General features: G+C 43.8%; 1 protein-coding gene across 13 annotated transcripts in view; it reads left to right on the forward strand.

The window, feature by feature from the left end:
* The window catches only part of srgap1a (SLIT-ROBO Rho GTPase activating protein 1a), a 324,530-nt gene that overhangs the window by 231,584 nt on the left and 77,283 nt on the right, over window positions 1–15,663 (forward strand). For all 13 annotated transcript variants that reach the window (XM_073058740.1, XM_073058741.1, XM_073058748.1 and 10 more), the window contains exons 8-10: window positions 4,156–4,257; window positions 11,861–12,058; window positions 12,867–12,951. In XM_073058740.1, the coding sequence (XP_072914841.1) occupies window positions 4,156–4,257; window positions 11,861–12,058; window positions 12,867–12,951 (385 nt within the window). The remainder of the gene's footprint in view (window positions 1–4,155; window positions 4,258–11,860; window positions 12,059–12,866; window positions 12,952–15,663) is intronic.

A 15,663-nucleotide genomic window follows, 5' to 3' on the forward strand; every position in this document is an offset into this window, starting at 1 on the left:
ACAGAGCCAGACTCGGTGCCAGAGACCCCACTGTTGTGACTTCCTTATGTGAGGTCATCCTCCCGGCAGAATCCATAGTGATATACCTGTTGTTGAGGGGGTACTCTGCACTGGCTCCTTAATCCCTTTCAAATTCCTGACTGTCACCTGTGTCCTGCACCTTGGGTGTAACTACCTCTCTATTTATGTCTTATCTATCACCCCTTCAGCCTCTCGAATTATCTTCTTCCAGTTCCAGCAACAACTCCTTAATGCAGTTTGTTAGACAAGCTGCAGCTGGATTCACTCCTGGCATTTGTAGTCATCAGGGACACTGGAAGTCTTCCTGCTTCCCACATCCCACAAGAGGGACATTGCACTATCCTGCCTAATGTCTCTACTGTCCTAGCTGAGCAGATAAAAAGAAGAGAAGGAAAAAAACTTGAGCTTTTCTTTCCTTTGCTTTCTATGAGTGAATCCTCTCTTCACCGAAGCCTTGAAGATCTAAAGCTTTAAGATCACCACTCTGACTCTGTCCATTCAGACGATGGCCACTGCACTTGCCCCTGCCTTCCTCTTACTGATCAATCCCAAACGCTGATTGGCCAGTAGTCAAAGCTCTGTTACCCTACAGTGAACCACCCCTGCCTTTTATTCTCGGGCAAAGACCTCTCCTCTCCGAACTTCTGATGTCCGATTGGCCGCTGATCAAGGTCTAATAGGTTGCTGCAAACTGCTCCTGCCTTTTATTCACGGGTTCGACATGTTGCGTGTTCTGAGGTGCTCTTCGGCACATTACTGTTGCAACACGTGTTGCCTTCATGAAAGCATAAACCAATATGGCCATTCTCCGCTGACCTCGCTCATGAACATAGCAGAGGACTGCTGCTCATTGGGTGTTTTTTGTTGTTCACTTTTATGCATTGAGATCCTGCCGTATGATTGGCTGATTCAATATTTGCATTTACCAGCAGGTGTACTGATGTACCTAATAAAGTGGCCACTGAGTGTACGTCTTTGATCTTCAAGAGAAGAACATAGATTCTTAAAGCTGTATGGAGAGTGCCCAGCCTATTTATCAAAGCAAGCAAAATAAAAACATTGCTAGATGTAATTGTCTTTGGTTTGGCACACTGACAGCTATAAGGCACCAGTGACTCACTGTTTGTTTTCTGTTGTTATCCTACTGGTGAACTTCGGGCAGGAAAGGAAACCCCACAGCTTTTGATTATGCACTGTTGTTTATTCAGGGGTGAACCAATGGTTTCTGAATCACCTTAAAAGTTCTTCTGCTGTCAGAGTTCACTTAATCCAAAACTGCAAAGGAATAGGCCATTCAGCCCCTTGAATGTGTTCCGCTCTTAAGCATGATCGTGCTTGACCCAATCTTATCCTTGACAGCACTTTCCCCATTCTCCAGGGCAAATCCTCTTCTCATTACTCCTACCGGGGAGGAGATACAGGAGCCTAAAGTCTGACACTCAACATTGTAGGAACAACTTCTTTCCCTCTGCCATCAGATTTCTGAATAGTTCATGAATGATGAACATTACCTCGTTATTCCTCTTTTGCGTGATTTAGTTATTTGTTTGATTGTTTATTTATTTATTCATTCATCTTCCCACTGTACTGAAATATGCCTTTTGTGTTTTCTGTGTTTTTGATCGTTTTACTTTTGTTGCCATTTGCGCGATTTTATTTGTGCACGGAGGGGTTCGGTGTTTTCTTTGAACAGATTAGTTCCATGTTTTTCTCTGTTTCGTGACTGTCTGTGAAGACAAATTTCAGGGCTGTATACTGCTTACATTCTTTGATAATAAATGTACTTTGAACTATCTACCTGTCCATTTATTTATTTTGCAGAATATGGTAATGTTTTATAAACATGAGAGATTCTGCAAATGCTTGAAATCCAGAGTAATATGCTCAAAATGCTGGAGGAACTCAGCAGGTAAGGCAGCATCTATGGAGAGGAAATAAGCACTCAGCATTTCAGGCCGAGACCCTTCGTCAGGCCCAAAACATTGACTGTTAATTCCTCTCCATAGATGCTGCCTGACCTGCAGTATTTGGTGTGAGTTACTCTGGTAATATTTTGTGTGTTGCACCTTACTGTTTCCATTAAACAACAAATTTCACAATGTATTCAGTGATAATAAACCTGATTCTGATTCTGATTTCCTTCTCTATTCAGTTGTGCCTTATTTATTTAATCTATGATAAATAAATCTGAATCTTGAATCTGCTGCTGTTGCAAGTCATTTGATATCCTCAGAAGGGTGTTCATAGTTCAATAGCTCCATTTAATATCAGAGAAATATATGGAATATACACCCTGAAATACTTGTTATTTGCATTAATTTCAAAATAAATGTATTATTAAAGTCGGTATGTGTCACCATACACCACCCTGAGATTAATTTTCTTGCAGGCATTCATAGTAGAACAACGAAATACAATTAAATTAATGTAATGCAACATACAAAGGCTGACGAATATCCAATGTGCAAAATCTGTGCAAATACACGGATTTGATAGATAGATAGATAGATAGATACTTTATTCATCCCCATGGGGAAATTCAACTTTTTTTCCAATGTCCCATACACTTGTTGTAGCAAAACTAATTACATACAATACTTAACTCAGTAAAAAAAATATGATATGCATCTAAATCACTATCTCAAAAAGCATTAATAATAGCTTTTAAAAAGTTCTTAAGTCCTGGCGGTTGAATTGTAAAGCCTAATGGCATTGGGGAGTATTGACCTCTTCATCCTGTCTGAGGAGCATTGCATCGATAGTAACCTGTTGCTGAAACTGCTTCTCTGTCTCTGGATGGTGCTATGTAGAGGATGTTCAGAGTTTTCCATAATTGACCGTAGCCTGCTCAGTGCCCTTCGCTCAGCTACCGATGTTAAACTCTCCAGTACTTTGCCCACGACAGAGCCCGCCTTCCTTACCAGCTTATTAAGACGTGAGGCGTCCCTCTTCTTAATGCTTCCTCCCCAACACGCCACCACAAAGAAGAGGGCGCTCTCCACAACTGACCTATAGAACATCTTCAGCATCTCACTACAGACATTGAATGACGCCAACCTTCTAAGGAAGTACAGTCGACTCTGTGCCTTCCTGCACAAGGCATCTGTGTTGGCAGTCCAGTCTAGCTTCTCGTCTAACTGTACTCCCAGATACTTGTAGGTCTTAACCTGCTCCACACATTCTCCATTAATGATCACTGGCTCCATATGAGGCCTAGATCTCCTAAAGTCCACCACCATCTCCTTGGTCTTGGTGATATTGAGACGCAGGTAGTTTGAGTTGCACCATATCACAAAGTCCTGTATCAGTTTCCTATACTCCTCCTCCTGTCCATTCCTGACACCCCACTATGGCCGTGTCATCAGCGAACTTCTGCACATGGCAGAAGTTATATTGGAAGTCTGATGTGTACAGGGTGAACAGGACCGGAGAGAGTACGGTTCCCTGCGGCGCTCCTGTGCTGCTGACCACTGTGTCAGACCTACAGTCTCCCAACCGCACATACTGAGGTCTATCTGTCAAGTAGTCCACTATCCAATCCACCATGTGAGAGTCAACTCCCATCTCCGTTAGTTTGTGCCTTAAGATCTTGGGCTGGATGGTGTTAAAGGCACTAGAGAAGTCAAGGAATGTAATCCTCACAGCACAACTGGCCCCATCTAGGTGAGAGAGTGATTTGTGCAGCAAATACATGATAGCATCCTCCACTCCCACCTTCTCCTTATACGCAAACTGAAGAGGATCCTGGGCGTGCCTGGTTTGTGGCCTCAGATTCTGTATTATCAGCCGCTGATATGAGTTGTAGAGTCCTTGAAGGTGAGTCTGTAATTTGTGGAATCGGTTCAGAGTTGAGCTGAGTGAAGTTATCCACACTGATTCAGGAGCCCGATGGCTCCTGTTCCTGAGCCTGGTGGTGTGGAACCTAAGGCTCCTGTACCTCCTTCCTGATGGCAGCAACAAGAAGAGAGCATTTCCTGGATAGTGGGGGTCCTTTCTCGTAGAAGCGCTCCATGTAGATGTGCTCAGTGGTGGGGAGGGCTTTGCCTGTGGGGAAGCTGTTGAAAATCTTTGCCCGTGTTTGAAACTGCAAAGCCGTTGTTGTTCAGCACCCTGACGGTTTGTTTCTCCCTGCAGGTGTGCCAGGTGAGCGCACAGCAACCTGTCCAGGCAGAGCTGATGCTCAGGTACCAGCAGCTGCAGTCCAGGCTAACGACTCTGAAGATTGAAAATGAGGAGGTGAGTTTAATGGCAAAGCATCAGAAACATATAAATGTATTATTAAAGTCAGTACATGTCACCATACTCCACCCTGAGATTCATTTGCTTGCAGGCGTTCACAGTAGAACAAAGAAATACAATTGAATTAATGTAATACTACACACACGACTGACAAGTATCCAATACTTCCCCCAAACCATCAACACCTCCACCCATTAACCTACCCCATCACAACCCCCACCACCGCTTCTTTCGTACAGCTACTCCTGTATGTGGCGTCACTCTGTCTACAGTCAGTCTACGTATATGCAGTAAGCTAATCTTATCTACTTATATTTAATGTTTTTTTATTGTGTTCTTTATGCTTAGTGTGTTTTCTCATGCTGCGTCAGATCTGGAGTTACAATCATTTCACACTTGTGTACTGAAGACTGACTATAAACAATCTCTCGTCCTCCGGCCTTCGTGCCTTTACTCCAGCTCTGAGAGTTTGAGCTTCTCTTCCCAGCGAATGGAGCTTATTCCAAAGCTCTTAACAAAACGCAGGGGTTATTTGCTGATCCTCCAGCTTGTCTGACGACCTCAGCTTCACAGACTACATCTGGAGAGTTGGGCTCCAATGCATTGTGAAGCACGACCTTGGTTTCTTTGAGCGGCTGCTAATTTTAACAAAGCAGTAGGAAGAGGCCCACAGCTCCCTCACACCTGGCACACACTGCAAAATCTCTGCTGTTGTGCTGATTCCAAGTGAATCAGACCCACTGGGAATACTGTTGCTCATTGCCTCTCCAGATGTTTTCCATTAAAGTTTTTTATTTATTATTGATTTATTTAGAGATCCAGCCTGGTAACAGGCCCTTCCGGCCCAGTGAGCCCACTCCACACAATTATACCCATGTGACCAGTTAACCTACCACCCCGTACGTCTTTGGAATGTGGGAGGAAACCAGAGCACCTGGAAGAAATCCATGTGGTCACGGGGAGAATGTACAAACTCCTTACAGGCAACGGTGAGAATTGAACCCAGGTCACCAGTGCTGTAGTTGGTTCTGGGCACTCACACAGGATTTGTGGTGTGTATGTGGTTTTCCCTGTTCACTTCCTTACTTTGAAACTTTCCACAAAGACCATAAGACAATGAGTCACAGGAGCAGAATTAAGCCGTTCGACCCATTGAGTATTCTCCATCATTCAAAGTTCAAAGTAAACTTATTATCAAAGTACATATATGTCACCATATATAACCTTGAAATTCATTTTCTTGTGGACATACTCAATACATCTATAGAATAATAACCATAACAGAATCAATGAAAGATCACACAACCAGAACCAGAGTCCAGAAGACAACAAACTGAGCAAATACAAGAAGAAAAATAAATAAATAAACAATAAGCAGCAAGAACATGAGATGAAGAGTCCATAGGTTGTGGGAATATTTCAATGAGGGGGCAAGTGAATGTGACTGAAGTTATCCCCTTTGTTTCAAGAGCCTGATGGTTGAGGGTAATAACTGTTCCTGAAGCTTGTCGTGTGGATCCTGAGGCTCCTGTATCTGCTTCCTGATGGCAGCAGTGAGAGGAGAGGATGTTCAGGTGGCAGGGGTCCCTGTTGATGGATACTGCTTTCCTGCAACAGCTTTTCATGTAGATTTGCTGAATGGTGGGGAGGGCTTTCCCTGTGATGGCCGTATCCACTACTTTTTGTAGGATTTCCCATTCAAGGATATTGGTGTTTCCATACCGGGCTGTGATGCAGCCAGGCAATATACTCTGTACTGAACATCTATAGAAGTTTGTCAAAGTTTTAGGTGTCAAGCCGAATCTCTGCAAACTCCTGAGGAAGTAGAGGCACTGCTGTGCTTTCTTCGTAATTGCACTTACGTGCTGGGCCCAGGGTAGATCCCACAAAATAATAAATGGAGCAATTTAAAGTTACTGACCACTTCCACCTCTGATCCTACAAAGAGGACTGGTTCATGGACCTCTGTTTCCTTCTCCTGAAGTCAATAATCAGCTCCTTGGTCTTGCTGACATCGAGTGAGAGGTTATTGTTGTGACACCACTCAACCAGATTTTCAGTCTCCCTCCTATATGGTGATTCAACGCCATCTTTGATTCAGCCTATGACAGTGATATTGTCAACAAACTGGAATATGGCATTGGAGCTGTGCTTAGCCGCACAGTCATAAGTGTAAAGTGAGTAGATCAGGGGGCTGAGCACACAGCCTTGTGCTGTACCTGTGCTGATGGAGACCACGGAGGAGATCTTCAATCATGGCTGATTTATTTTCACTCTCAATTCCATTCTTCTACCTTTTCCCATAATCAAGACCCTATCAACCTCCACTTTAAATATACCCAGTCCATAGCCATTTGGCAATGAATTCCACAGATTCACAAATTCCTCCTCTGTTCGAAAGGGATTCTATTCTGAGGCTGTGCTCTTTGGTCGTAGACTCCCTCACTATAGGAAATGTCTACTCTATCTAGACCTTTTAATATTCGATAGGCTCCTAAACTCCAGCTGGTACAAGCCCAAAGCTATCAACCCTTTCATTCCTCGTGAACCTTTCCAATGCCAGCTCCGAGCACAGTACTGCAAATGTGGTCTGGCCAATGCCTTATAAAGCCTCAATATTACATCCTTCCTCAGACGAGATTGTCCTCCTGCTGCTCACCTGTGCTCTCTTCTCCTTTCTCCTCTTCTGCTTCCCCGTTTTCCCCGGAACCCTCTCTCCTCCTCTCTTTACCAGAGATTTGAGATTAGCTTTATCAGCACATGCACCTGCAGTGAAATGTTTTGTTTTTCGTCAGGAACTCACCAGTGGTACCATATTTCCAGCTCCAACATAGCTATCCCACAGCTTATTAACCCTAATCCATATGTCTTTGAAATGTGTGAGGAAACCGGAGCACTCGGAGGAAACCCTTGGAGTCTTGGGGAGAACATACAAACTCTTTGCAGATGGAGTTGGGAATTAAACCCTGATCTTATAGCTGGCACTGTAAAATGTTGAGCTAACCGCTACTCTACCACACCGTCCCTAACCCCTCTTCTCCTATGCTTTCCTCTTTCCATCATACCCTCTCCTCCACTCTTACCCTCTCCCTCTCAAACACTCCCACCCTTCTCCCCCCATTTCTCCCTCTCTCTGCGGCCCCTCGAAACCGCTCCCACCCCCTCTCCTTTTCCTCCTCTCTCTAACCCACACCCACTCTCTGTGACCCCTCACAACCACTCCCACCCCTCTCCCACCAATCTTCCCTTTCTCTCCCCAATCTGCTTCTCTGTTTCTCACTTCCTGCCTCTTCCCCCTCCCTTTCTCTCTCCACACAACCCCTCTTCCTTTGGGATTGGTGTCCCCCCCCATCCTTCCTGTCTTCTTCAGTTCTCCTGCAGATATGATAGCACTACCCTCTCCGTTTTTGTAAAAACAAACAAGCCCTGTGGGGACTTTGTTTTTCACACCACAGTGGAAACGTTTGACAGAAATTTGCTGACTTGCTCAGCTGCTGGTGCTGTGACTTGGCTCATTCAGTGATCTTGGCTCTAAGCTGGGATCCAGACCCAGGGCCTAGGACTTGTGTTCAACTCTCCATGGTGACACACCCTTCTCTGCCCTTGGACAGGCAGGGTCTGTGAGCCAGTCATGGGTTAACAAACAAAAATGTACAGAACACTGAGTGGGCTGGTTGGAAAATTGCTCTTGCAAAATCAAGTGGTTCCTTGTGAAACTTAAGTATCCTGGGAAAAGAATGAGGATAAATATTTAAAGATTAGCTTTATTTGTCACATCTACTTCGAAGCATACAGTGAAAAATGTCTTTTGCCTCAGTGATCAAAACCGTGTGCTGCACTGCCCTGAGCATATGTACAGGGTTAACCTTATGGAAGAACAGCCGTAATTTAATTTTTTCTTTTCCTCAAGTAAATGTCCACCTCCATCAAAGTTACTTTTGGAATCACTTTCATTTACGTATGACAATAACAAACTAATTCCAATTGCTCTGTGGGACACCACCTGTCAGACTGCAAGCTTCTAGTCATCTTTCTCGCTGTCCATCCTAAGCCTTCAACCCCAATGAAGTTTCACCTAAGTTTATGGAACAGCACCTTATCTTCCAGTTGGGTTTACTGCAGACCTATCACCCACTGCCTCAACCTCTCGTGCCTACCATCCCATCACAGAACCTCCTTTTTGTTCTCTTGCCACCTTTCAATGAATTTTAAAACCTACTTTTTCCAACAATCTGAAGATTGTTGACTGTACACTTTACCCTGCCTTTCCCTCCACAGGTGTGGTTTGATTAAGTGAGTATGTAAAACATATCCTGTTACATTTCAAATTTCCATACAGTACTGTGCAAAAGTCTAAGGCACTTATATGTAGCTAAAGTGCCTAAGAAGTTTCCACAGTACTGCATTTATCAACATGGAGCAGAGAGCAAGTTTGTAAATCTGGTGGGAACAAAGAATGTTGGGAATGGCAAGGGTAGAGTGCCATGGGAGGGTGCTACGGAGAAAGAGTGCCAGGGGCAGGGGGTGCCATGGGTGCTGGCACACCCAACTTTGAGACACCAGGCAAAGTCATTTGATTCCAAACAATTGGTTTATTGATCATTACAAAAGTCTCTCTGGTGCTTCTGGCTCCCTCCTCTCTTCCTTCCCCTTTTCCCAACTATGATTCCCCTCTCCCTGCCCCTTCCCACACTCAGTCCACAAAGAGACCCATATCAGAATCAGGTTTATCATCACTCACGTATGTCATGAAATTTGTTTTTTTGTGTGTGGCAGCAATACAGTGCAATACATAAAATTACTACAGTACTGTGCAAAAGTCTTAGGCACCCTAGCAGAAGCCTGTGACTTTTGCACAGTATAGTATCTGCAGCATTTTGCTTTTATCATCAAAGAGTAGTTTGATTGATCATTGACAATCAGTGGCCACTTTATTAGCTATCACCTGTACCTAATAAAAGTGGACCACTGAGTGTATGTTTGTAATCTGCTGCTGCTGTAGCCCATCCACTTCAGTGTTCAACATGTTGTGCGTCCAGAGATGCCTTCTGCACACCACTGTTGGAACTCATGGTTTATTGCATAACTGTCGCCCTCCTGTCAGCTTGAACCAGTCTGGCCATTCTCCTCTCACTTCTCTCATTAATAAGGTGTTTTCACCGACAGAAATGCCGCTTTTCGTTTTTTACACTCTAGAGACTGTTGTGTGTGAAAACAGTAGTTGTTGAGATATTCAAACCAGCCTGTCTGGCACCAACAATCATTCCACAGTCAAAGTCACTTGGATCACATTTCTTCCCTATTCTGATATTTTGTCTGAACAACATCTAAACCTCTTGACAGTGTCTACATGCTTTTATACATTGAGTTGCTGCCACATGCTTAGCTGATTAAATGTTTTCATTAATGAGCAGGTCTATTAAAATGGCCATTGAGTGTACCTCGCTGATTGCAGGACGTTCTGGTGTGAAAACTGCTTGCCAGCGTCTCAGTGACTGTCTTTTGAACTGAAGTTAATTCTTAGGACTGTGCTAAGTTGTTTCCTTTGGAAGTACAGATCATTTTTATTGTGTCTGTGATTGCACTCTTGAGTGTGTGGGTGATGAGGATTCTTGCGGTTTTGCTCTTGACAGACTTTTAACACTGCCTCGATAGTCATAGATAAGTACAGCACAGAATCCTGTCTGTGCTTCTTGTAATGGCAGCACAGTACTCAACGTTCAAAGTATATTTATGATCAAAGTGTGTATACTATATACAACCTTGAGATTGGTCTCCTTACATGTAGAAAGACCAATGGAACCCATTAAAAAGACCGGCAAGCAGCCAATGTGCAGAGAAAAACAAGTCTTGCCGACATTAAAAGTAAGCAAATAACATTCAGAACTGAAGGCCACACAGCCAGTCACAGCCGATCCAGCAGGTCAGGCAATTTCTATGGAGAGGAATAAACAGTCAATGTTTCGGGCTGAGACCCTTCCCCAGTACAGTAGAGAAAGGGGGCAGAAGCCAGAAGGTGGGGGTGTGGGGTGGGAAGGCGTACAAGCTGGCAGGTGATAGGTGAGACTGGGTGAGGGGGAAGATGAGTGGGTGGGAAAAGGGGGATGAAGTAAGAAGCTGGGAGTGGATAGGGGGAAGAGATAGAGGATTGAAGAAGAAGGAATCTGGTAGAAGAGGACAGTGGGCCGTGAAAGAAAGGGAAGGAGGAGGGGAACCAGATGGAGGTGATGGGCAGGTGAGAAGAGAAGGGGTGTGAGGGAAACCAAAATGAGCAATAAAAAAGAGAGAAGGAGGGTGGTAGAAATTACAAGGAGTTGGAGAAATATTCATGCCATCAACACACACAAAATGCTGGAAGAACTCAGCAGGCCAGGCAGCATCTATGGAAAAGAGTAAACAGTCGACGTTTCGGGCTGAGACCCTTCACCAGGACCTTCATGAATAGGAGTGGTTTAGAGGTAATGTGGGCCAAATGGGACAAACTTGGTGGACACATCACCAGTATGGAGAAGTTGGGCTGAAGGATCGTTTTCCATGCTGTATTACTCTTTGACTCTGTGACCTGCCCTTTACGGATCTTTACGTTGGTGCATGCAGTAACGCTAAACAACTGAATTCCAAGCCTATCCTTAAAACAGGGCAGGTGTTTTTCATGGTGTTTGTGTAACATAAATCAAATCCTCCTTTGGGGAATTTTCCAGCTGTCTTTAAAATCTCCACAGTCATATTGGAAGTTGGCCAGAATCCATGGTTTTGTCTCACTTGCCACTCACAATAAATGGGGCAGAAACTGTGTCTGAATAAATAATTCTCTGCCAACCAGCATATATTTACTTTACCCTAATCTTGCCTGATTTTCCCCCCATCTGGAAATTTCTGCGTCTCTGCAGGGGATCCAGCTATTTGGTCTCCATGTATGGCTCAGCGCACTGTCAAGATGTTCAATTGTCAGCACCCATGCTCTGAGTTATGACACTAATGGTTCAAGTCCCACTTCTGGATGTAGCCCAGAGAGTTGCTGAACATGAGAGTGGGAGAGGGTCATTTGGCCCGAAGAACCTGTTCTGTTTTTTAATACAATCCCAGCTAATTCCGTACGTTAGAGTCACTCCACCACCCAAGCACCTGCCATATTCAGTGACTAAACATTATTAGGGCCTTATCAGAATCAATGCACCAATTGGTATGGATTTTTGGGACTGTTTTGCCCAAGACCACAAGAAACTGCAGAAAGTTGGGCGTCATGGTAGCATAACGATTAGCATAAGCTGGGTTGAATTCTGACACTGTCTGTAAGGAGTTTGTATGTTTTCCCAAGACTGCGTGTGTTAGTTGGTTAATTGGTCACACGGGTGTAACTAGGCAACATGGGCTCATTGGGCAGAAAGGCCTGTTACCAAGCTGCATCTCTAAGAAATCCTTTCCAAACTACCCAAAATATTTATGTACAAAATACGCACTAAAGGCTGGAGGAACTCAATAGGCCAGGCAATATCTATGGAAAAGATTGTCTGCTCCAACAGCCAAGATCACATTATAGCTGGCCACAATCTCTTGGCAGTCAAATATAAAGTGGAAAATCTTTTGTCTTGTTGCTTAGGTTAAAAAGACAATGGAAGCCACCTTGCAAACTATCCAGGACATGGCTACCATCGAGGACTATGATGTGTCAGAGTGCTTCCAGCACAGTCGCTCCACAGAATCAGTCAAATCCACTGTGTCAGAAACCTACATGAGCAAGCCCAGCATTGCTAAGAGACGAGCCAATCAGCAAGAGACTGAGCAATTCTACTTTATGGTGAGTTGGTCCACAAGGGGATCCTCGAGTCTCAGTGTCCACCATGATCACGACTGTATGTGTCAGGTGCTGATCAGGTTAATTGCATGTTCGAATGGGTTTGGTCAGGCTTTCGGCCCAGTGATGATCAAGGAACTGTCATTTGATTTCCAAGTCAGGTCAGTGGGCAACTTGGAGGGGAATTGGCAGGTGTGATTACCCTCTGTACCTGCGTTCCTTGAAGCCCTCTGCAGTTGAGGTATGTTCTGGAGTTGATAGGTGAAACCTGCCGACTATTGAAAGGCCTTGAGGACATGGAGAAGATGTTTCCAATAGTGGTTAAGTCTAGGACCAGAGGATACAGCTTAAAAATGGAAGAACGCCCCTTTAGAACAGAGTTGAGGAGGAATTTCTTTATGCAGAGGGTGGTGATTCTGTGGAAGCCTAGACATTGGGTATATTTAAAGTGGAAGTTGATAGTTTCTTGATTAGAAAGGTTGCAAAAGTTATGGGGAGCAGGTAGGAAAATGGAGTTAAGAGGGAAAATAAATCAGCCATGATAGATTAGCGGATCAGACTCGATGGGCTGAATGGCTTATTCTGCTCATTTGTCTTCTGCTTGGTACTTTATCCAGATCAGGAGGATTTGCTCATTAGCACACTGCAGCGTGGCTACAGATACGTTCATCTTAAGGTCCACTATGGAAAAAGGTTACATGTTCTCAGGCTGGGGCAGGCTTTTGGTTCAGATGGGATTTATCTTTAGTACCCATGATCTCTAACATGGATCTCTTATGCCTGCTCTTAACTCCTGCCCTTGTGCCAACAGAAACTTAAAGAATATCTTGAAGGCAGCAACCTCATCATGAAACTACAAGCCAAGTATGACTTGCTTCATCACACCCTAGGAGAAGGTAAATCTCCAAGTACTTTTGTGTACCTATATAGCATCCTAAAGCCTCTGCACTGCGCGGTTATTTCCAGCTCCTGGAGCTGATAGCCCCACAGCTGCCTTTCTTATCAGAATCCCAACACCCTCCATTTCCTCGTGAACTGGAACAAGAAAAGACCATTCAGTCTGCAACTTGTTTCTGCTATTCTGTTAGACTGTAGCGTTGTTCCTTCCCCATCCTCTTTAATCCTTCACCCAACAAGAATCAGTTAACTCTTCCCTCCCCGATCCCCAATTTAGGGCAGTGACTTGGGGAAGTGGAAGTGCCTACCTTTTCACCAATAAATTGGGATGGCCTCTAAGGACTCCACAACTCGTTCTCAGCATTATTTAGTAGCACAGTTTGCCTTATTTTGCACATTGGTTAGTTGGCCGCCATTGTGTGAAGTTTTCATGCATTTGATTGTATTTCTTTATTTTACTGTGAAACCTACAAGAAAATAAATCTCAAGGTAATATTTGGTAACATGCGTACTTTAATAATAAATTTACTTTGAACTTTGAATTCAGAAGTAGTTTTAATTCTCAGCTTCGAAAGCAGCATCATAGCTGTAATGGCAGATGGTTCAGCAAACATTTCCACCCCTATACTCAAGTCAAATTGCTAACTTGGAAGTTGCTTGACAATTGCCTTTTCCTTGAGGTAACATTTTATTTATTCAGTAAGTGTGTACTTCTCGAGTGCTTATTCCATTGTTTTCAATTCTGTTTGTGAAATTGGGCATCAAAGGAGATTATTGTATTTGGGTGCGATGTCATGTTTGACTGCCTTGTACATTTTACTAATCTAAAATGTACAATTGCAGGCGTTTTGTTTATAGAGTTCCTCACAATGGCCTCGGTCAGAAGGAATAGCTGCTTTGTTGCTTAGTGTCTGCATTGGTGTCATGTATTCAAAGGCTGAATTTGAACAGATGTTAATTAACACAAACCTTTTTCAATCAACATCGCCATCCAGGTGGGGAATTGACGTTCAAGTTATGAAATAATGCCTTTCTTTTGGAAAGAAAATGTCAAATATCAGTGATGCTAACCAGGAAGCTTTCAAATTGTCGGAGTGACCTGTCTGGTTCACTGATTTCCCTCAGTGAGGGGTAATCTGTCATTTTTATTCAGTCTGTTCTGCATGTGATTCCAGGCCATCTAGAGCGGTTATACACGGGAAATGGAAAAACTCAGCAAGCCAGGTAGCGTCTGTGGAAAGAGAAGTTGCATTAATGTTTCAGGTCTGAGGCCTTTCATCTGAAGCAATTCCACAGAGGATCTCTGGTCTGAAACGTTAAATCATTTTCCCCTCCACTGATGATGTCTGACCTGCCGAGTGTGTCACAGAGTCACAGCAAGGGACCAGGCCCTTTGGCCCATCTGATCCATACTGACTGAGGTTCCTATCTAAGCTCATCCCATTTGCCTGTGTCCCTCTAAATCTTTCTTATCCTTGTACTCTTCCAAACACCTTTCCGATGTTGATTACCTGTCTCTGCCACTTCCTCTGGCAGCCTGTTCAATACACTGGCCACCATTCGGTGAAAAAGTTGCCCTGATTCCTGATCTCCCCTCTAGTTCATAATTCCCCAATCCTGACAAAAGGTCTGTGTGCATTCACCCTGTCTATGCCCCTCATGAAATTATACAGCTCTATAAGATCACACCTCATTCACTTACACACCAATGACAAAGAGCCTAACTCGCTCAACATCTCTCCATAACTCAGTCCCAGCAACATCCTCATCAATCTCCTTTACACTCTTTCCAGCTTAATGGCACCTTTCCTATAGCAGGGCAACCAAAACTGAACACAATGCATTATCTATTTTTATCCAAAGTTTATTTTTATTTTCAATCTGCAGTGCTGTTGACCAAACCTGAAATGCTTTATTCACAAAATCTAACGTAGGATTTTGTGAATAAAACATGCAAGAGTCATTTTATGTGCTGAACAGAAGCCACGGACTAAAAGCAGTTGCCTTACACTGACGTTACTACATCAGATACTGTCTCTGAAAATGAACACAACAACTCAATGAGAGTGTTTGTGAATTATGTAGAACAGTTTCTATTATGAACTATGTGTGATCAGTCTCCCCTTACATTACCCTACACAGAACCCCACAGAAAACCAGCATTGTGAGTCTGTCTGGAGCTCCTCAGTTGAGGGAGGTTGCTGGCATTACTGATGACATTCACAGCCCATGATTTAGTGTTAAACCTCACCATGCCTGGCCTCTCAGCGAGGAGGCTGCAGCCTTTAGTGGGGATACACCAGCCATAGCTGGTGTATCCTCTCCACCCACCTGTTCACCAAATTGCCTTCAGGGAGACACGACAAGTCCATCACCACCAGGACCACATGACATCTCCAAACCTGCTTTCCAGCAGCTGTCCAGCTTCTCAACAAAATTCACTCAGGTCCAGTACCCTCACTGTCAAAGCTCAAAGCAAATTTTATTATCAAAGTAGATATATGTCACCATATACCACACTGAGATTCGTTTTCTTGTGGGCATACACAGTAAATCCATAGAGGAATCCATAGCAGAGTCAGTGAAAGGCTGCCCAACTAGAGCATTCAGCCAGGGTGCAAAAGACAACAAAATGCAAATACAAAAGGAAGAAATAATAATAATAATAATAATAATAATAATAATAATAATAAATATCGAGAACATGAGAT

Source organism: Hemitrygon akajei, chromosome 10, assembly GCF_048418815.1.
Source record: "Hemitrygon akajei chromosome 10, sHemAka1.3, whole genome shotgun sequence".
NCBI lineage: Eukaryota > Metazoa > Chordata > Chondrichthyes > Myliobatiformes > Dasyatidae > Hemitrygon > Hemitrygon akajei.